This window comes from Phodopus roborovskii, unplaced genomic scaffold (assembly GCF_943737965.1).
Source record: "Phodopus roborovskii unplaced genomic scaffold, PHOROB, whole genome shotgun sequence".
Lineage (NCBI taxonomy): Eukaryota > Metazoa > Chordata > Mammalia > Rodentia > Cricetidae > Phodopus > Phodopus roborovskii.
In genome coordinates this window covers 1,087,567-1,110,265 of record NW_026126545.1, presented here as the reverse complement: position 1 = coordinate 1,110,265, position 22,699 = coordinate 1,087,567, and the positions used below count along the sequence as shown (strand labels likewise).

The window sequence follows — 22,699 nt, the reverse complement described above, 5'->3', positions numbered from 1 at the left end:
TTACAGGGAAGGAGCACCAGTGAAGTCTCAACAATATGGTTGCCCAAATAACACCTGCAAAATGACAATGCCAGTCAACATGCTAATGGGAATTGAAAATTTTTTCACAAGGCCCCTCTGCTAGGTGAAGAGCTAAGGCTATCAACAGATGCCAAGAGAGGAAGAATCAGTAATCTCCATCAATAAGATCCCTGAGAGTTATCTAACCCCAAGTAGTCAGCCCTGAATAAATATACATATGAGCAGTGTGTATACATATATAGAATATAAGAAGAGATCAGAATTTGAGAGAGAATGGAGGGGCATTGAAGGAGGTAGAGAGGTGACAGAATGACAAAAAATAAGTACAACACTCATGTATGAAATTCTTAATGAATAAGTCAGATAGTTAGTGACTGAATAATAAAGATAGAATTTGTAATAATCTATGAAGTACAATTAATCCAAAGTGCAACAAAAATTTGCAGAGACAACTTTCAACATATCAAGAATGAATTTAAGAACGCCCAAACTAAGGGTTAAAATCCTTTACATTCTTTGAAAAGAACAGTTTAAACCTTCTTATGAGCTTGCCAAATGTTTAGGTCAATAATTAAAATGTATTTCTTCCCATCCAAGTACTAATGAGGTCTGGCCTTGCTTAGCTGCCAAGATCAGACAAGACTGGGCACATTCAGGGTGGTATGGCTGTAGATTAAAATGTATTTGTTATAAGCAAGAGCAGGTACAAAAATGGAAATGATACAGGAGAACAGTCTATATCCTTTTCTGGCTTTTGCATGCATACCCACTAGCTAGAACTAGAATATCAGCACACAAGTGCACACACACACAGGGTGTGGGGGAAATCAGTGCATAAACCATAGGCATGAGTGAGGATAAGTACAAAGAAGGACTTGATGCTTACCTCTTCAGTAACCATTCTTTCTGCTGTCCTTGATAATTCAATATGTAAAAGCCTGAAGCGTAAGGGCAGTGGACATTTGCACTTTTCCCTTGACAATAGATTTGGACATGTAGATTCTAGTCTACTTACTCTAAGTTCCAGGAAGTCCCAATGCATAGAAAACCATTTTCTTTCTTTCTATTTCCCATTCTGAATCCTGTAATACTTGATGTTATAGGAGGAGTTGTAGCAACAATCTTTGCTTATCAAGAGGTCAAGAGGCAAGTGTACCTCAGAAATACTGGGACAACAAGTTAGAAGTCCTTTAATGAATTGACTCTGACACTCTAGTTTTCAGAGTCAAACTCAATCTTGTCTGAGAGAAAAAACAAACAAACAAACAAATAATAATTTAAAAAAAAACAACCTCTAATTTCCACCTGAAGTGGTTATTTTGACCAGGGGAATCTAATCCTAACTATTCGAAGCCAAACAGAAAGTACAAAGTGCATCAGTAGTCATAGTAGATGTAAATGTATATTGAATATATATTAACCATAAGTTAAATATAATTATGCAGTAAAGACAGAAACCCAACTCAGATTCAGAGCACTCCAATGATGTGTTCTTTAAACCCAGACCTAAAACAAAACACTGTAGTTAAAAGTAACTACTTTTTTATTATTCTTGTTGTTCATGAAATAAACTGGTTTTAGCGGAAAAACAAACAAACAAGCAAAAAAGAAAAAAAAAACACAAAGAATTCAGAAATGCTGAAATGTAGTTGCTTTGGTGTAGCCATCACAAGTAAGAAGAATTCAAGTAAAAGCAGGCCTGAGGAATGAAGGTTGTTTTAGGGATGTGGGAATGCAAAATAAACACGACAGTGAGTTAGTAGAACAGAAATCCATGGCAGTGTGGCCTTGCAGTAGCTCTCAACCAGATTCCTTAGGAACATTTGCTGTTTTGCAGGTGATTTGGCCCAAACACAAAGTTTCTGACTTAGCAGCTTTGTGTTGGAAAGATTTCCAGCTGATGTGAAGGTGATTGCCAGCTTGATAGTCTCTCCTTTGCCCTCAGTTGTTGGCTGTGCCATGAGGAAATAGACCAAGAACTGCTTGTGCAAGTTCCTCCAATGCAAGATGCATCAGATGAAACCTCATACCTGAGCTCAAACCAAGCCTAGTGCCTAGAATATGCTCCTTTGCATTTGCTCAGTGATCTCAATGTCATAAACAAGCTAAAATTCACCCTTCAGCCTTTTCTGACACAAAAATCTGAGTTGTTTGTTTAAATGTCTCTAAAGAGTGAGAGGGCGTAAGTACATAAATAAATAAATAAATAAATAAATAAATAAATAAATAAATAAGTTCAGAAGCTTGCAAATGCAGCTACAATACTAGGTGTGACATTTTCCTTAGGAAGTCAACATCCAGTTAATGTGTAAAACCACAACCTGGGAGGCCATGGGCATTGTGGTCACAGATCTACACATGCCTAAAAAATTTCAAATGTGGGAACACATTAAGTAAGCAAATATAAATACAAAGATTGTTTTTATAGCTAATAGATTTCACAAATATCATGTGTTATATTTTACTTCTGCAATAAAATAAATATGAGTGTATGTTGCAACTGGAACTGCAAGATTTTCAAGAAGCCTAGCTTCTGAAGAGCCTTTTGTTCCAAAGGACAGAAAGAAAGCTCTCCTGTATTTGAACACAAATATTTAGATATTAGCAAATAATGTATTGACATGGCACATAACTATCACCTCCAGCAGAACACAAGAGATTACTGTTGAGCCAAATATGCATGTTCCTGGCCCAGGATCCCAGGTTCATGTTGCACCATCATGCATTAAGTTTAAGAACTGAAACTGTAAGTCAAGGCACTTTTCCCATATCTTGGTGGAAACGGTAGGTGGGAGTTAGCAAGCAGGGAAATCTCTTTTGTGAACCTTTGATGTTACTTTTGATAATGGCATTCTTAGTTTTGAGGCTGGTGGAAGCTACTGGTCTTCTAAGTTCATACATTCCGAATGATTTTACCTGACATTCACAAAAAAGTTAGAGCAGACACAGAGGTGGGAGCAAAAGGCTATTTAAACACCAAAGTCAAGGAAGATAGTTTGGGTCTTCATTGGCAACACTCCAACTCTCTAAAATTATGAAGTTCTAGGCATTTGGGTGGCTTGCAGAATCTCTCATGATGATATGGGAACCTCAGTCCACTATGTTCTCCTTATTGAGCACATATCATATTTTGTGCATTTGGAAGCCAAATGTTGTTTTATGTACTTCAATGGTAGAAGAGTTCTCCCTAGGATCCAAAGAGGAGTAGAAAGAAGAACAATCAGAAGGAAAGTAAATAATAGGCAAATAATTGAAGACATATTTAACCAGGAAACGCTGGGTTTTAAGGTTATAAATGTCATGGGTGCTGACATCACAGGTTGATAGTTTTTTGTTTTTTTTTTTTTATAATTGGAATTTAAAGAGTCCAGGAATCAAAGGAGTCAGCGTTACATACACAGCTAAGTATGTCATAGGCTTCCACATGTTGTATGTTAACAAACTGGCTATCAGCAGCAACACATTAATATATTTGGTTAGATTCAGTTAGTATTTTCTCAGTAGGAAGAAGTTTTATTGCTTTGGGCACTGGGAATTTGAAGTTGAAGTAGAGGTAACCTTTCTCTCTCAATTGGAATTCCTCTTGGAAGAATTATAATAGGTCTTTGTAATTTAAACCAGTATATATTTTTTTTTACCAACTCTATACTAAACAATTAGAGAATTGTTTTATGAAGATAATGGAAATTTCAATCTCTTTAAACATGAAGACTTCATTAGATAAAGTAAAAGGCCTGGTTGAGTCAGCAGTCGGTATAAAATTGTTATTAATGAGAGGATATAATATCATCCTTATTGTAGTTTTACTGAAATCACAATCATCATTATTTTCATGATTTGGAAATTCCAATATCACAAACAGTGTTACAATTCCTAAATATGACTGGATTTAAGAGCTATAAAAGAGAAAGAATTAGTAGAAATTCTGGCAGAGGATTGTGAGTTCTGTTACTTGGGGTACTCCATTGTATCCAAGGATAGGTGTCGCCAAGATTCTCTGAAGTCGGCTTGGATGTCCTTGGAAGTTGGTGTGAGTTCAAGGTGAGAAGTATGCTCCTACAGGTTTATTTACTGAAGTTTCATAGCACAGAAGGTTCTTTATTTGCTAGAATTCTTTGCACTGAAGCTGAAAAGGGGTGTTGACATGGTTTCTTTCCTAATTGCAAAACTCCTGGTTTTAGTGCTAATTCCTTTAGTTTTATTGTTGGAGGGGCTTTTGTTGTTGTTTTTTATTCTTTTTTTTTTTAATGGAGGAAGTAGGTTGTTTGTGTGTTTTTCCAGGAGCTCATTGTAGTAAAATTCTATAATCAATTCTGAATTTTTAGTTATTATGTTTTAAAGGGTGGTGTAATGGTTCCCTTTAACAGAGATTGATCATACAATCCCCTCCTCAATTTTCCTGATACCTAGTAATTATTTTATACATAAATATTTTTTTCAAAAGGGGGCAGATCTTAGATTTAGAAGAATAAATGCAATTGTATTTGGCTTAGGAATATATTTATTCATTTTTAATTTTAAAAAGTATACATTTGACCATTTAACCACCAATCAAGAGAATAGAATTAAAAGCCATATTTGAAAAGCAGGTTTAAATATTTATTATTCTTATAGATAGACATCACTCAGTCATCATGAGAGAAGCTTTCTCCTGCTGTGGATGGGACCTAGTATAAAGACCCACTATTAGACAGCGTACAGAGAGTAAGAAATGTCTGGAACATTCAGTCCTAAATGGAATCTCTTCATCAAACCCCTTCCCTCGGGTTTCAGGGAGTTCTATGGAAGAGGGGGCAGAAGGATTCTAAGAGTTTAAGAGCCAGAGAGGATGGATAATGAGAAGGAAGCAGTGTCTTCCAAATACAACAGGACTGATGGATATATGAACTCACCGAGACTGTGATAGCATTCACAGAGGCAGCAGAGGTTCACACCAGATGGGTCTCAGAGCTGAGAGGGGTCACTGGACACGAGCTCCTATCCCTACCAAGAAGCTATTGCCAATTCACAACTGCCTACAAAGGAAAAATTCGTTTTCTACAATAAAGTCTCAAAGGGTATACAAACCAGACTTCAGGGCAGGCCCCTTGTCCAGCAGTAGGGCCAATGGAATATGAATTTAGTAGTTCTTTTGCAGATGTTTTGTCTCATATTCTCATATTGTTTGGTTTGGGTTTGTTTGTCTTACTGAACTTTTGCTACTTTGCTGCAGTTTCCAATTTTGTATTTGTTTTGAGTTTTATTTGTGCATATATGTGTGTGTTGGGTTTCTTCTGTTCTTTTTTCTTTTTCTTTTATTTTTTTGCTTACCTATTTGTATTCTAAAGAGAAAGAAAAGACATGAAGTTGGGTGGGTATGAGGGTGGGGAGGATGTGGGGACTGAGGAGTAGGAAGTCATAATCAGGATGTATTACATATAAAAAGTTGTCAATAACAATATAATAAATTAATATTTAGCAACTAAAATAAGTTTGATGGTTGTTATATAATCTTAAGAAATGCCCCACGTAGAAATAAACTTTTCTAATAGAAACTTTCTTGCTGATAAGGTGGCCACTCTAACCAGTGGAAAATCAAACAATCTGCACCTGGATAAAAGCCAATCATTGTGGTTTAAATGCCCATTTGGTAAAGAGATGAGACATTAAATCCTTGTTCTTCAAGGACGTTATTCTGTAAACACTGCTAAGATTAGGTCAGTGCTTTAAGAAACTTGTTGTAAACAGAGTTAGGCTTCAGTCCTACACCAGTGTGTTGAATTTTGGCCTTAGGAATTTTGAATAACCTTTCATTACATCCAACTCAGTCATATCCAGACCATCTTTCTTTTGGGTTTAACTTTTACAAATCATATGCTAACCTTCTAGTTTTGTCCTTCTCTGCTATTTCCATTTTGAGACAATTGTTTACTTTTAGAAGGAAACAAAATTACAATTTAAAGTCCTTTCTCATCCAGAAAATTTTCTTTTTTATTTTCAGCCTCATTACCAAACACATACTTTATATCTATGGCTATATAAATCTTGTTTCATCATTTTGTTGTTATTTCTTGTCTCATTTTTCTTTACAAAATTTAAAGAACATTTCTTTAACAACAACAAAAAATGAGTATATTAGAACTGAGACATTTAAAACAAAAACAAAACACATTTATAGTCCTGGAAATATTTCTGTTTTCTCTTTCTGAAAATGTTCCATTAAATATTCATCAATAACTTCAGTCTGATTGCAATAATAGGCACAGAGAAGCTACCTTTTTAAGAAATCATCGGTTTTTTTACTTGGTCCACAAGGCAACCAAAAGCAAGAAGAAGCCCGGCATATCAGCCCTGATCTGCTGCTGCTTTTAATTCTTTGGGGCCATTAGTTCATGTCTGTAGTAAACACAATAATTAAAAAGTACTGTCTGCTCAAGTGGTCTCATCTTCAAAACCAAAGGTATACATACAAGCTATTGATTCAAATATACTGAAAAGCATATCTGAATCTAATTTACACTTACTATACAATGAAGCTAAAGAAGGTCACTGCCTGCCTGGTACCTACTGTAACCCTCTAAGCAGTTAAGAAAAATTTAATTAGAAAACGACATGTTTTTCTTTCTCTTCATTATTCTTTAGACACAAATTCTATGATGAATTCTTGAATGTCTTTATTTCAGGCCTAAGTAAGAAAAGAGGAACCTTGGAAAATAAATTTGTTTTTTTCAAAAGAGGCAGGTTCAGTAGAAAGACATTAAGCCTTATCTATTAGTGCCACAATTATAATTCGAAAATAACTTTAAGATGTTTACATCTACATCAGTATATATATGTTAAGTTAAGCATAATAATAATAAATATTGATATAATAATAATAATCTCAGTGAAAAGTAAGTTAAAAACATAAAAATAAAAATGAGTCTATCAGAGTCTTACAAGTCAGTTATTTTGAAAAATTCTAGAGGCAGATTAAAGTTTTGCCCCATACTGTTTCAATCACAAAAGACACTTTAAAACTTATGACATAAATGCAGATATCATGAATATATCCAACATAATTACATTAAAACAAAATGCACTGTTTGTATATGTTGATAATACCACTTCAAGTGATGTGTTCCCAACCTGTTAGTAACTCAAAATTGTGGCTCAAGTAGGTACTATCCCAATTTGAATCAACAGTACACACCTAACAAAGCCAGAAAATATGGGGCTGAGTAACAGAGGAGTAGAGATCTCCTTTCTTATTGTATGCCTCCAGTTGTAAACAGTTTGAGCTGGTGGGCCTGTCTTTTCAGCTCTCCAATGAATGCATTCTGTTGACTTCATACACTCAAAATGATTGTTAAGTATGTGTTTGCTATGATCAGAATTCATGCATCTAGAAAAACCAAATTAAGCACTAATATGAGTTTTCCCACCTTAAAATCTTAAACTATAGCACATAATATGACTGGAGTCAAAATAAGCCCTTCTTCCTCCAGGTGCTTCTGCCTGGAGGCTTTTGTCACAGCATGAGAAAGGTAAGTAATGCTTAAGTAAACGATGACATAACAACTACTAGGATACTCTCTTTCTCTCTGTTTAGTGTAATGTGGTCAGTTTATGCCCATAGCCATATCTGTCTGTGTCCACATAAAATTGTTGTTTGCCCTGTTAAAAACCATTCAGTACTTAGCAACTTTCAGGTTTCCTTGCATAATCTCTGTTTCAGAGTCAAGAATTAGGTAGCTGGTAATTTTCACTTGCTTGCACTGTGGGTAGTGAAGCTAAGGGTGAGTTCTTCAGTAATCAGGCTTCATGATGACAGCACTTTATGAAAGGAAGGGGTAGGAAGCTGATTGTACGACCTCTGAAATGTCTGATAGAGCATTGAGCAATGCTGCATTCTAATTGCTTTGTCAACATGCAATGATTGGTATCATGCTGGAACAGAGGTAATTTGAGAGAGTAGAAATGGATTGGTGATTTGGACAGAGGACCCAGTAAGATGTGAGGTTCGGCCAGAGTTCTTTGTCCACGTGGTGGTTATTTTCTTTTTTCATGTTATAGCTACTTATTGAGCTATAAAATGTTTTTTAAAGATTCTACAAATGGCACATTTAAGTATTACAGAGCTTGACAATCATAAAGGAGGGTAAGACCACCATTCCTACCATGCCTTGCAATCTCAGTTCTGGCTCAATGCAGTTTCTGCTATTTCATGGAGCGCAGCACCAAGCCTGACACCACTCGCAGTCACTGCTTTATTCAAATGACTAAACTAATGTGATTTAAGTTTATGAGTGCCAAAGTGGAGAAGGAGAACTATTTCTAGTAAAATGATGAACATGTTGAAGGGTAGCCTATGCATAACACAAATGTAGAAATGTAGGAAACATGGAGTGGGGAAAATACAAATTATCTTAAAGTAGTCCACAGCAGATAGCCTCCTGTGTGTGTCCAGTGTTTTTATTTTCTCTCTTTACTGATAGGAACAAAAGTGCAAAGTGTAGACAAAACACTGAGTGCTGTGTTGGCAAGCTAAACCATAAAGGACAAGACCATCTCCTGGATGTTGGCTGTCATGGTTTTTAAGCTCACACAATTATCTTATAAAGTCTTTAACTTTAGAGAACTTACTATGCAACAAGTGCCCCAATTGCATCAGATGTTGAGGATACAGGCCAATGTTAGTTGCATGAAACAAATAGAAAAGCAAAACGTGAGAAACCAGAGAATTCAGAGGTGATGGAATATGGCTAAATGGAGAACAGAAATTATCCCGTAAATGTGTTTAACTTCATACAGGCTTTTTAGCATTAGCTGGTCAATCATGCACAACAAGGGTTACTTTTTACAATGAATTCAACCTAATCCCTCAATATGACCAAGAATAATATCAGACAAAGTTATAGTCATCAAAATGTGAAGGCATATCTACCATGGGGCTAATTTAACCAAGCTGAAGGCAAAAGTGGCTCAAGGAGTGAGATATGAGACCCACAAACTATCTGAGAAACACTCTGAGTTCACATGAACCATCCTGGATCTTGAAATCAGACAATGTGAGAAACCGGGGATGGGGTGGGGGAGTCATTGAAGTCTCTTTAGGCTATTGCAACAAAATTCTGAAACTTTGTTTTCTTGTAAGCAAGAAAAAAAATATTTCTCCAAGGTCTGGAGGCCAGATGTCCTCTATCAGATGTTGGCACTGTCAAGTGGTATGAGCATTAACTTCTTTCTGGGTAGCAGACTCCTGACTTCACTTTAGATCTTCCCATTGAAGAAATTAGCAGGAGAAGCAGGGGTTGTGTTTTACTGATAGAGTCCTCACTCAGCATGCATGAGGCTCTGGGATCAATACCTAGTACCACAAATGGCTTCCCCTTCATGGCCCACTTATCCCAAAGTTGCCACTTCCTCACACATTGTCACTGTGGGTTAGAATTTCAGTGTGTGCATTTGGAGGGGAAACACATGTCCAATCCATTGTGGAAACTTTCATCTCACCATGCAATTCATTTTTGTTATCTACTCTTATTTTAATGTGAATTATTCATGTTTAAAAAAAGGTTCCTTCTTGAATGAAGTCATGGACAGATGTGTAGTCTGATGAGATTGGTTTCAGTGATGGCATATGTTGTACTTTGTACATTTCTTGGGGGAAAGAACAGACTCCATAGGCTGGAGAGACGGCTCATTGGCTAACAGTTCACCCTACTCTGGTAGAGGACACAATCTCGATTCCCAGCTCCTATGTCAGGCAACTTACCACCACCAGAATCTCCAGCACAGAGAGATCTCTTACTCTTTCCTGATCTCCTACAGGTACCTGTGTTCATGTGTACATACCTCCCTCCCACACTTGTACATGATTTTAATTTAAAAATAAATCTAAAACCAAACGACAACAAAAAAACCATATGAAGGGTTGGAGACAATCACATAACTATTACCTCAAGTTCTTTTTTTATTCTTCCTCCTCCTCCTATCTGTGTGTAGGTGGATATGATAGAGCAACTTAGCTTGTCATAGAGAAGGCAATGATGAAATATTCTCTACTGAGGAGCCCATGTTAAATTACTTGCTCTGTCACATGTTGAAAATACCCAACTGTGACTCCAGTCAAGAAATAGGCCTACCTGGTACCCATCATCTTACCAAAGTTAGTTTTTCCCCTATAAGGCAGAAAATGTCTTTTACTTGTTTATCCATTCTGAGGAATAAGTTTTTCTAAATATTAAGCTTCTAAAATACATCTATCAGACTTGTGGTTTCGGGAAAAAAAGTTGAGCTCAACTGATCTGTTTTGGAGATGGAAGAATGACTGGTACATATACCCTGCTTAGTAAATACCTGGGAAACTAAATGGGCAGGCATGGTAACGGTCTCCAAAGTGTTCTTCAGCAACACACACAATGGTCGATTTGAAGAGCATGTTATTACATAATTATCCATGAAAATACAATGAATGATGTTGCCCATTCAGAGAGTAAGGTGAATGGTATGTCAAGTATGTTGTGCAGCCTGTTGTTTTTCCCTTCTGGACACCAAATGAACCAGTTTTGAATCTACAAACAACTGTGACTCTGCAAAACACAGCTGTTTGGGCATTGGCCTGAGCACCACTCTATGTGTTATGTAACAGCTGTTAGGCAATTTTGCATTTAAATCGAGAAGCAATAATGAGAGAGAAAACAGTTCAGTTAAAAAATATATACATATACATACATATATGTGCATATATATGTATATATATGTATATATATATGGAGAAAAGGGGGAGGGAAGAAGGGAGGGAGGTAGAGAGAAAGAGAGGAAGAAGAGAGGAGAAGGAGAAAGGAGAGAGAGGAGAGGGGGTGGGGTGGAAGAAGGAGGAGAGAGGAGAGGGGTGGGTGGGAGGGGGGCAAGAGGGGGGAGGAGAGAGGGAGAGTTAAAAGGGGGGTTAGAGGGGGAAGAGGGAGAGAGGGAGAGACAAAAGAGAGGGAGAGAGAAAAGAGGTGGTGTGTTTGTGTGTGTGTGTGTGTGTGTGTGTGTGTGTGTGTACATAGAGAAAGAGAGATATAATTAGAGAATGCAGAAGTTCGGATCCAGATTCAAACACCATGAGCAGGCTATGCAAGGACTGCTGAATCTTGGGAAAGGATCAGTGTTGTAGATCTGGCTTGCCTCCTATTTTCACAATTCCACTCTTTAAAATGGGCATTTATTTGCTGGTCATTTTAATAAGCATAGAACATATTGAAACAGAATTGGTATGTCCCAGGAAGATGGAACTATTTCCTGTCTGTCCCATGAGAAAGTTTGCTAATCCCTGCTAGAATGAATAATAGGTTAAACATAATTTCGGTGTATTTAACTACAGCTGTGGAGACCCCAAACTGATCTTGAACATATGTGGGGATCATCTTATGGACATCAAGGCTGAGCAGGAAAGGAGGAGTAACTGGGGAAGCTTTGCTTCGAGCGAGATTTCAGCCTTATACTGTGAGATCTATGATCACAAGCTGTGTTCCTCTCTGTGTTTACAAAATGAGAAGTTCATGTCAGGGTGGAAAGAGAAAGAGGTTCCGAAACTACTGTTCTTGCCTCTAGTGAAATCCCTTTGCAGGGCAGGGGAGATGGCAACGTTACTACAAAGAAGTTATCGCTAATTCTTAGTAACCAGAGCATCCAAGGAATGTTACCTTCTTCCTTCCATAGCTTGTGCTGCAGTGTCAACACAGAGAAGCATTGTATTCCAAATGAAACACTTGAGACCAAAATTGCCCTTTACAAAGTTCCAGGCTCAAAACATTCAAGGTTTAAACTCTTAGGGAGTGATATTTACATTCTTTTCCAGCTTTACTGCTTAGAGTAATGATTTATAAGCATAAATGTTTCCCAATTAGAGACTCCTTTCTCTTTAAATGACTTTCCACAGATGATTTGGATATGATGTTTTGAGGATCTGTGAGTGACAGGGAACACTGAAAAGTCCCCCACAGTTCCCTGTTCCCAACTAAAAGACATAACCAAATTGAGGATTTTGAAATCACATGAGGTTGTTGAATATTTTTTAAACTGGGGAAGACAGAGTCGGGCGGGGGGGGGGGGGGGGGAGGTTGCGAGGGGAGGTGTTTCTCTCTTACAGAACACTGATCTGGGACAAGAAAGGATTTGTTCATAGCCATGTCCTGAAGTTTCATGGTCCTCTGCTCAGCAGATCTTGGTGAGAACATAGAGTGCTTTAGACTCTTCTTCCTTGTAAAATCTTTGATTCCCAGTCTGTTAGAGAAGGAAGTGTTACACAGTAGCATAACAAAGCATGAACAGGCAAGAAAAAAAAAAATCATAACTAGCTTCCAGCTGCACACATACCCTCAGCACAGGTTTGACTTTGTAAACTAATTCATCTGTAAATAGTGAGCAGCCTCCAGATGGAACTTCAGGGCTGAGGTGCTGGTTCCTTAAGGATTTACATTTAAAGGCAAAGACAACCAGCCCTAGGTGTTACAAGACAGTAAGTAGTGTCCTTTCTGCCCTGCCCTGAGTCTGCCCATCCAATCACATCCCAATATGCAAATGACACTTAGTGCATGCAGATAAAAAGGAGAAAGGGCTCTATCAGAACCAAATTGCTGAGCCTGCTGTCACCTGTGTTCCAGGAGCCAAACCAGCAATGTCTTCCCCTACACATCCTGAAGTCCCTGCCCCACTGGCCAACTTGAAGATTCAGTATACCAAGGTAAGACACTTGCAAGCAGGGCTTTCCCTGGAGGTCTTACTAAGGGCTAGGTCCATTGTGGCTTGTGCAAGAGCTTCCTGCAAACATAAAATAAAATGCTTGCAAAGTTAGTGCGCTGATTCAGGGGTGAATTCTAAACCATACCAGGCAACTTCTCGTAAGTTTCTATCTTGAAATGTGTCCAAGGGAAAAGAATTTTATTCTGTATGAAAGGTTCTTGTGCCAGAGTTCAGTGAAGCAGACTGAGCAGCAGGTCTATTAACCCCTGCAGTGAGCACTTAGGGTAAGTCTGACAAACAGAGGAACTTACTGGAAGGAATCAGGCATATGGAAACAGCTTTTCCCTCCTTCTCTCCTTTCTTCCTTTCATTCATTCTTCCTTCCTTTCTTCCCTCCTTCTTTCCTTCCTTCCTAAAGAAGGAGTAGCACACTAAAACTGGGTAACATGACCATATACTTCATAATACAGTGTTAGGGTCGGAGGACTAAGTCTGAGCATTGAACGGGAGCTGTAGCCAAAATCCCCAAAAGGACTTGGCGTTATTTGCTTATTTTGACATAGAAACTGTGCTTATCTATTTCTCCAGGGAAGTTTGTTATTGTTGGAGACTGTTGGAGAACACATGTGATTGTTAGCTGATAAATATTTAGAGACACAAGAGGGAGAATTAGAAAATGATCAGACTGTGGCTGACCTGAGAGACTCTCTGCATTTTTCCTAACATATAGTTTCATGCCTACTTTTGTTACAGATCCAAGGATTCCCAGATTAAGAAGTAAATCACACACACACACACACACACACACACACACACACACACACACACAGAGGAAAAGTCACTTAAAATTAGCTATCGTATGATTCAAAGCATAAAGATGAACTGTTCTAAATTAGACAATGCAAACCAAAAGGATTAAAAGAGATAACAAGGGCCCAAGGGCTCTCCTTTGTGCATTCATTTCCTTTTGCATGAACTTGGGTGGCTTTGAAACACTGAAGCCTTTTGCATTTTCCTAAGTACATCAAGTATGGAGGCTTACATGTGCTCTTTCCTTTGCACAAGGTCTACAGAGAGGAGTGAGCATTGGTAATGGCTGAGGAGCTGCTAGAAATGCACCAAGCCTGGTTTCACAAACTTCTAATAGAAAGAAAACGACTTTCAATTTAGGTTATTCTTTCTTATCTTTTTATTGTTTTTGCAAATTGGTAGATGCCACCTCTGGCCAGCCCACAAGCCCCAACCCCTCACAAAGGTCAATCTCCCCCTCTCACTTTCTCGTGTTTGGAAGAAATTCCTGTCAAAATCTGTACACCTAGTATTTCAAAGAGATTGGAACTGTTGGCACTGTTTATATCGTTACAGTTTAGTCACTATGAAGAGTTAGTTTGCATGATCCCAGCTGAAAATGAATTTTGGTAGTTGGGATGTTGCCCTCATCATTCTTTATTTATCTTATAAACTGTTCTCTCTCTCTCTCTCTCTCTCTCTCTCTCTCTCTCTCTCTCTCTCTCTCTCTGTGTGTGTGTGTGTGTGTAGGAAGTTTTTTTTTTTTAAAGTGACCTAGCTTCCCACTGAGTTAAGTTTATTTAGGACTTGTTAAGAAAACATGCAAATGGATGTATTCCTTAAAGTCCTAAATGCAAGAACAAGATCAGTAATCCCACCCTTAACACAGATGTTTCCAGATTGAAACCTCTTCACTGCAAACACATTGCATAAGGACATCTGGGGGAGAAGGGTAGGTCTAAGAATTTAAGAGCCAGAAACACATTTGTCTGGTGTTCACGTACTTCTCTAGTTAATAACATGCAATGCCACTCAGTCAATATTGATTTTTCCATGTATTTTCTATATAAGTCAGGTCTACGCAGTAAGCATTATACCATTTGATGTGCTGGTTACAGCATTTTCACACTTGGGAGGACACCAGTTATGTATGCAATTAAATCTCATTGGGGAGCTTTCTCTATTCCTGCGCATGTGCCTTTAACTGTGTCCCACTGAAGAATTGTTTTAGATTCCAAGTCCCTAAGGGGGTTGAAACAATGGCTGTTAGCTCCTGGTTATAAAGCATAAAAGGCAGAGGTTAGAAGTATTTGTTAAATTACCTTTCCTGACCAGTGTCTCAATTTATGTATTATTTTTCCTACTGCTTTTTTTTCTTTATTATTGTCTAAAGCAGGATCATGTTTGGGACTGGGGGATGAAATTATTAATGCAATTAATAAAAAAAGAATATCAGCTATAATCAAATTGCTGCATAATCTTAAACTCAAGAGTATTTCTGCTCAAACCAAACTACTTACTGATACATCTAGGACTATTCTCTAGTTTAGGTCCTTTTTAATGGGGTACGTGAAATGAAGTTTAGCATTTATAAACTCTCTTGCAGGAAGTGTGCATTTCTCCCCATTTATGTTAGTTACTCTCACTTTGTTTCCACCCACTTACTGTAGTTTCCTACCGTATTGTATTTTCCTCCCTCATTTCCTTTTACCTTCTCAATTTTGAATCACAGGATTTTGCTTTACTGTCTCGAGGCTTAGGTTAAAACTAGTTGTGAACAATCCAGCCATTTTTTTTTCAATGTTTGAGATCCACTTGGCATGTTCCATTCTTATGTTGTTCATTCACCATGCTTTTCATCTTATTTTCACCATTTCTCATAGCTTTGCTACATTTTCAGGTTTCTAATGATGAAAATAAATGTGCACATGATAGTATTTATTATTCCCTACATGTTGATATTATCCCCCATCACTCTCCATGCTGTGTCCCTGCGTTTCAGATTTGGCAATGTACACAGGTGATTTGAAGTGAGGATGGACTTTAGCATTTCTCTCCCTTAGAAAATCTTAAAATGCTTTGTACATAGAAAATGTGATTTTATACATTCACAGCAACTAAGGAAACATTGACTTCCATTATATAAGGCTAATTGCCCTGTTGCCACTGTGAAGAGATAACCTGAATTCAGGGCACTTTATTGCAGGGAGTTGAGAGCCAATAGGACACCAAATCTCATATCAACAGATAAGAAGAGAAGGTACTTACTCTGTCCATGAATAAAACTCATGTTGATCTAAGTCAGAAATATTGGGAAGAAATGTCATATTTGGTAAAAGGAGAAAAGTTTATATGATCTGAAGAATGTAGAGATTTAGTGTTTAGAATTATGTTCCACTGAATACATGAAGACTTAATAACTTTGATTCTGAATAGGCATCTTCTTTCTGAACAATTATGAGTTGGGAAACCAAACTGCACCTTGTAAATAGGAATGTAGTATGTGCATCATTTTTAATTTGATGTATGAAAGTATAAAAAGTAGAAGTCAAGTTTTCATTGCCTAAAAACTGTTATTGATTGTTTCATTTGTTTCATCAGATTAAAAAATATACTAAAATAAAAAAAACCCTGAAATTCTAGGATTGTAAATGACATTTTTAAAATTCTAGTGATTTCTGTGAACTTAGGCTTAATATCTCTTGTACATGTACAATATTCTAAAGGACCATGAGTGCATTAATAATTATAATACAGTTAATGATTAAATGCACAAAATAATTTCTTTTATAATATCATCCCTGTCTCCAAACTTCTCAACAGCAAACAACAATTGGAAAGTATACTTTTCTCCATGACAGAACATTGAATAGGCTCAAGTGGGTTTAATAATTATTATAATAAACATTCATTGAGCTAAATTTATCCATTATGGTAGATCATACAACTAAATTCACTGTAACTAATAAGTAAGAGGAAGGAAAATTGTTGTAAGTCTGAACCCTTAGGGATACATTGGTAATTTATAGTCTATGTTGAGTTCTGTCTTAGTACTGAAAAGTCTGGTGTAGAATAACTGTAATTCATCACTGGAAGACTACTAAGTACTACTGTGTAGGTGATACTGCTATTTGCTCTCTAATCTTGTAACCTCAGTTTTGGCTTGCTGAATTCTTCTCTGGGAGAATCCTGTAAATCTGTTTACTAAAACTAATGTCTATTTTGGCTATTTAAATTAGTTCTTAAAGCATCCTTTTTGGTCTAGAATCCAGTAGCTCAAATTTTCCTCTCTAGTCATCAGAGTCCATAAGATGTTGAGTTCACTTCATCTTGATTCTAGTGGTGCTCTTTGCTGGGATGTAAGCATCTCAAGATTGGTCCATGCTTTGTGCATCATTTGTCTTCTTTGTCCTAATCCCACACTCCTTTCTCCAGTGAAATTTATTGATAAAATTTCTACTTTGGCTATTGGAATCTCTATTGTACTGGATGATATTGATTAAAAATCCACTTATTTTGGAGTATGAACCTCCAGGAGCAGAGCTACATTATCTCATAGTATCTTCTATGGTAGTATATATCTCATACTTGGTCATTATTTGACAAAACATTTTTTTTCTGATCACAACTGTGATCACTTTTACATGACACAGCCAGGGTCATTGTGATCCCAAAACAGCTATGGTTGTCTACAATGAAACAACATGAGGTTGGGGCTATGAGTAGTCATGGATCAGGGAGGGGTTTACTGTTCCCTGTGCCTCCCTGGTGAACTATTAACAACTGAGGGATTCTGGGGATGAAACAATGGTCATTTTCACTTATATCTCCAATGGTGAGCCCACCATGCTCCTATTGGATAGTTTCAAATCCACGAACACCAAATTAACAAATAATCCTTGTTAAATTCAGATTTCAAACAAATAAAATAAAAACCACGGGTATGAGAAAGGATATTTGTACAGAGAGGTTGGGATGATTGATGGAAGTGTTGAAACATTAGAGAAGCCTGGAGTTGCACTAATCAGAGTGCACTTTGCACTTGTATGAAATTGGCAAAGAAAACAACTCAATAAAAAAATTTAAAGCAGCCATTCAGGACTTGGTTACATAAGTTAAACTAAACAAACACTAGATTCGAAGTTTTCTTTGGTGTTAAAGGTTAAATCTGAATAATGCTGAGTCATTGGTGTTGACAGGGTTATTTAAGCCTACCTCTTCAGCCATCTGAAGCCTACCAGGTAAACTTCAATATTATTCTGAAGCATCTACTATCTACTACTGCCTTTAGTATGAAAGGGCAGTATACAGTTTAGACACATGATTCTAATAACAAAATGGTGTGCACATTTTGTAATAGCTCACTGAAAGAAAGAACAGGCCAGAAATTAACTATGGCAGTGATATCACTCAGAACACACAGAGCTAAGGTATGTGAGGACTGAGGCAAGAACTAGCCAGTCTCACAATAGCAAAGTAAAATGTGATCAGTTTAGTATGGGACTTTTCCTCTATTTCTAAGTGAAATTGCAATTTCAAAGGGGGTGGGGTGAGATTATGAGTCTCATAGGCTGTGGTGTCTAACTTTGATGCAGTAGAACACATTAATTCTATAGTAGGAGATGTGTGTTACTTTGGAAGAAAAGAAATTACACTCAGCTGGAGCAACTAGTAAACAGATCATGAGGAGATGCTCCTTTAACTAGTTTGAAGTAAAACATGAAAATGGTGAGGCTCCAGCTGAGAAACTTATAAAGGAAAGTGGAGCAGAGGAAGACTTGGTGACTGAAGCAAGCATGAAGCAGAGGAACTCATGGGCTGAGCTCAGGGACTGTGGGACCACAGATCAAGATGAAAAGCAACCGTTTTCTTCCTTCCTTCCTTCCTTCTTTACTTCCTTCCTCCCTCCCTCTCTCCCTCCCTCCCTCCCTTCCTCTCGGTATGCACAAATGTTTGAGTGTATCTTTATTACATGTTAATGAAACAAATGGTGGGCATTTTGAGAAAGGGAGAGACATGCAATGTGGAGGCATCATATTGTACTTCACCTCTAGTTTAAAAAGCCTCAAACTCACTGCACGTTTAAGTGCTCTCACCTGCTTTCTCTGTATCTCCACAGATCTTCATAAACAATGAATGGCATGACTCAGTGAGTGGCAAGAAATTTCCCGTCATTAACCCTGCAACTGAGGAGGTCATCTGCCATGTGGAAGAAGGGGACAAGGTAAGTTCCAACACCCTCAAGTCCAATTTATACCAGGAGTCTTTGCTTCTCACCATTCTGAGCTCAAAACCCAGCAGAAGCATAATGAGAGACACAATCATGGCTGCTCTGGCAACTGAGTAAATGTTCTGTTGTCCTTGGCATAAGATAAACACCGTCAATGGATGCCTTGGGTGAGATGCTGATTTTGTTTGTTTTCATGCTATTTTTCCTTGACTGTTTTTCTTAGGCTAGAAGAGAAAAATCTTTTATAAACTTACAGCTGTTCTTTTATATTTGCTAAGTGAAGTAAAGGTTGACATAAGACTTTTAGAACCATGTATTATCAAGTTATTTTATTGAAAATAATTAATATGGGAACAAGATCAGGGATGTTCATACTGGACTGCATAATGGCAAAATCATATTCCTATTAGAATAGAAAACGGTATCTTCCTCTTTTTTCTTAGTTTACATATGGATCCCAGTTCCCTCATCCCCCCTCCCTCCCTCCAATCCCCCCCGACCACCCTGCCATCCCACCCACCCCAACTCCACAGGGAGGATGATGCCTTCTATGAGGGATCAAAAAAATCTGTCCCTTGGAGTAGGGACTGGGCCCTCCCTCCTGCCTCTAGGTTAGAGGAGTAAAGGATTTCTTTTTCCCATAGTCCCAGCAGTATTTTTTTAAGTTTTGATTTTTTGTTAATCATTGGGAGCAGAGTAAGAGTATATCAGTTGATTACATTTAGTGTGGAGTTTGTCCAATAGCTGGCAAAGTGGGTATAGTTTCAAATTCTCGTTGGCCATTTACTTATCATAAGCAATGCTCTCTGAGATAATTTCCCCTTAAATTAGATTATTTGGAATATGATTCTTTATATTAGACCCTTATAACATCTGGCAACAAAATATTTGTCAGATGAGCAATCTAAGGTTTCCCCCTGCAGGCTGCTTGTTTCACCCAGACTACACTACACAGATTTATTTGTTTATTTATATGTATGTTTGTTTTAACAATTGTGCTTTGGGAACTTCTCCAAACAATCACTGTTTACTCCAATAACTTGAATTTATTTTTGCCCCTGTTCCTTCAGTAATAACATCATTCTGGGTTTTCGTTTAGGTCAGCCATTCATTTGAGTTAATTTCTATTTATCATGAAAGAGGAAGCTCTACAGTAGCTCTTCTTCATGTAGTTTTCCATTATCTCTGTAAGAAAGAGGCTTGTTCTTCTCCAGTGTGTGTTGTGATACATTTGTGGACACAAATACGTGGGAAATATGGGTTTGGACTTGTATAAAGATAGGATGATTGGCACCATTGGCTTAGCCAGGGGTGCATCTTCATGAACTTCCAGAGAACCAAAAGTAGTAGGCAAACAGATAATTAGCATGCATGGCTATGTGCCACAGGAGACCCAGAAACCTCTGAGCTAACCCCAGAAGGAAGTGAAATATGTTTACTACATTAAGTCAAGGAGGAATAAATGCTTTTTACCTGAGGCTAAGAAACACACAGCATGGCTTTATCTCAAATGCCTCCATCATTCATTGAGTATCTCCAACAAGACTGGTAAGGAACAAACAGAAAAATAAGCCTCACGTGCGTTAAGATAAAGATATACACAAACTAAGAGCTTATCCATTGCTTATGCATTCTCAGTGTAGATAAAAATGACACTTGAGACTATGAATCTATAGATGGCAGTTATTAAGAAAAAATATTGTTGCTGCCTTAACACTGAAGCCTTGAACATTTAGCTCCATGGGACATCTTGTTCTGACACTGGGGTTGATACCAGTAGGAAAACAAAACTCTGCCTGGTTTCAGTGGAAACTTTGTCAGGCAGGCTGAGCATTTTGCTGGGACAGTCAGTGAGGTTTTCCTTTTTTTTTCGGGCACAGAAGGAAAATCTGGTGTCCATCTCAGCAGCCTTGCCAAGGAGCCCTGATCTACTCTATGCTCAGTGACAACTGCCCCTCCCATAGAAAGATCAAGGAGACTAATTCATACCCAGGCAAGCTGCGGGCCAAGACTGTGCCAGCTTGGTTGGCTGGACAAGAGTCCTCTAAGGCAATTGTCAATGATACAAACTATTTGTGATAAACAAGGTCTTGCTTCAAAACCACATTCCTGTCTCTGTTTCCTCTTTTGAAAAATTATTTAAAAATTGTCTTTTCAGGATTATTTCTGTTCAAACAACTTGTGAGGAATCTAATGAAAATACCTCGCATTGCTTAGTCACTCTAGCATAACCTGGTAAAGTTCACAGTCACAATAAACCCCACGTGCTGGACTGACTCCTTAGGTCAAAGGCTAAAGGTTTTGAAGATTCTATTCACAGGCAGAATGGGGCTGCCAGTAGGCCCTCTCCTGCCTTGCATGGATTCACAAGTGTGGTGCATTGGCAAATGCAAAGAATGCCTGTGGGTGGGAAGTGTTTTCTTTTCACTTCATTGGATCCTTTAGGACCTGCTGACTAATCCTGGGGCATGAGCTAATCGATAATTAGAGGGATAAAACTAAATGTCCATTAAAGTAAATGCTTCAGACAGGTATGAAAGGAAACTGGTCTGATTGCTATTTTCTCCATCTATGATTGAACTTAATGTGAGGGTATACATTCCAGATGAGATGGAAGATCCAGACCCTCTCTGACTACTCTTAAAGGCTCTTGTTTCTCACTTCGGTTCAAAGAGCCTACACACGTTCAGCCTGCAGGCTCTGACTTCAAAACTGGAAAATTTTACTTTCCCTAGGCCACTGGGTTTGATCATAGACAATACCAGCTAATCTTGTTGACTGACTAATTAAAACAATATATCTTTGAAGTGCCAGTCCTTAAATAAAAAAACATACAAAATGAGAGCTTTGAAATGAAATGTATTGAAAATCCATATGCGATCAGTATATTGTATAATGCAAAAGTTCTGTTACATGATAAAGTCTGTTAAACCATGATTATTATAGAAATATTTAAAATAAGTTGCATAAGGCAAAATGCATGCCTTTATATGATAGTAGCATACCATGTTAGATTTATAATAAAGCTTAAAACATGATTAAATATTGGATGTGTATTAAAAAAATAGCAAGAAATCTTGCAGTTGGTAATACATTGAGCAGTGACTATGCTACTCAAAGCAGCTTTGTTTGATAGCCTGGCTGATGTACAAGAAGTAAGTACAGAGGTCAAATATAGGATCAAATTTTGGTTCTACATTCTGCTATGTTCCACATGTGTAAAGTCTAATTACCTGCAAAAGAAGGTCCGTGATAATTATGATAGTAACTTGGGAGCTATAAAGATCTGGCCTTTGTGCTGGGAGCCTAAAGCCTCTCTCTTTTTAAAATCACTTTATTAAAATGAACTCCCAAAGAATAACATCACATAGCTAGTTGAAGAAAGCTACTCAAATAGAAACTTGCCTAGTCTCAAACTACACATCTCAGTGGTCTTGTGCACAGTTAGATTGGCCATGGTGATATCAATACATCTCAGTGAGCTTCTACACAGTTAAGAGGGTCATGGTGATTTCTCTCTGTTTCATTCTTTCACAGCCAGCTATGTTGTTTGTGGACTTACCCAACACATAAGGCAATGGCAGAGATGAAACAAATAAACAGAGTTGGCTTTTCTCCTGTCTCACAATGAGATCAAAGGGTCCTTTTGCCTGTGTTCTCTACTGCCCCATTCACTGCAACAACCCTTTCTTCATCTCTTTTATATGTGTTATTTTATACACACTCAACTGTTCACATATAAACACTATACATTATAGGCTAGGATCTTCATATGAGGAAGAACGCTGTAACGTGTACGGGTTTTTCTGACCGCTGCCCGGTCTTGTCCTGCTACTGCGCCGCCAGCCCCAAATAGCACACAGAGACTCTGTATTTGATACAATGCTGTTGGCCCTGTTACTTGTTTCTTATCGGCTAGCTCTGCCTTAATTATTAACCCATTTCTGCTGATCTATGTATTTCTCTTAC

The 22,699-nt window shown here is 37.8% G+C and overlaps 1 protein-coding gene across 3 annotated transcripts in view; it reads left to right on the top strand.

Annotated features, from left to right (window-relative positions):
* Positions 1–22,699, top strand: part of Aldh1a1 (aldehyde dehydrogenase 1 family member A1) — a 117,082-nt gene that overhangs the window by 66,146 nt on the left and 28,237 nt on the right. The window contains exons 2-3 of one of the 3 annotated variants that reach the window (XM_051200159.1): positions 12,633–12,712; positions 18,620–18,724. In XM_051200159.1, the coding sequence (XP_051056116.1) occupies positions 12,647–12,712; positions 18,620–18,724 (171 nt within the window). In that variant the 5' untranslated portion in view covers positions 12,633–12,646. Of the gene's footprint in view, positions 1–12,586; positions 12,713–18,619; positions 18,725–22,699 lie in introns of those variants that run through there. The other 2 variants (XM_051200158.1, XM_051200160.1) reach the window with 2 other exon arrangements.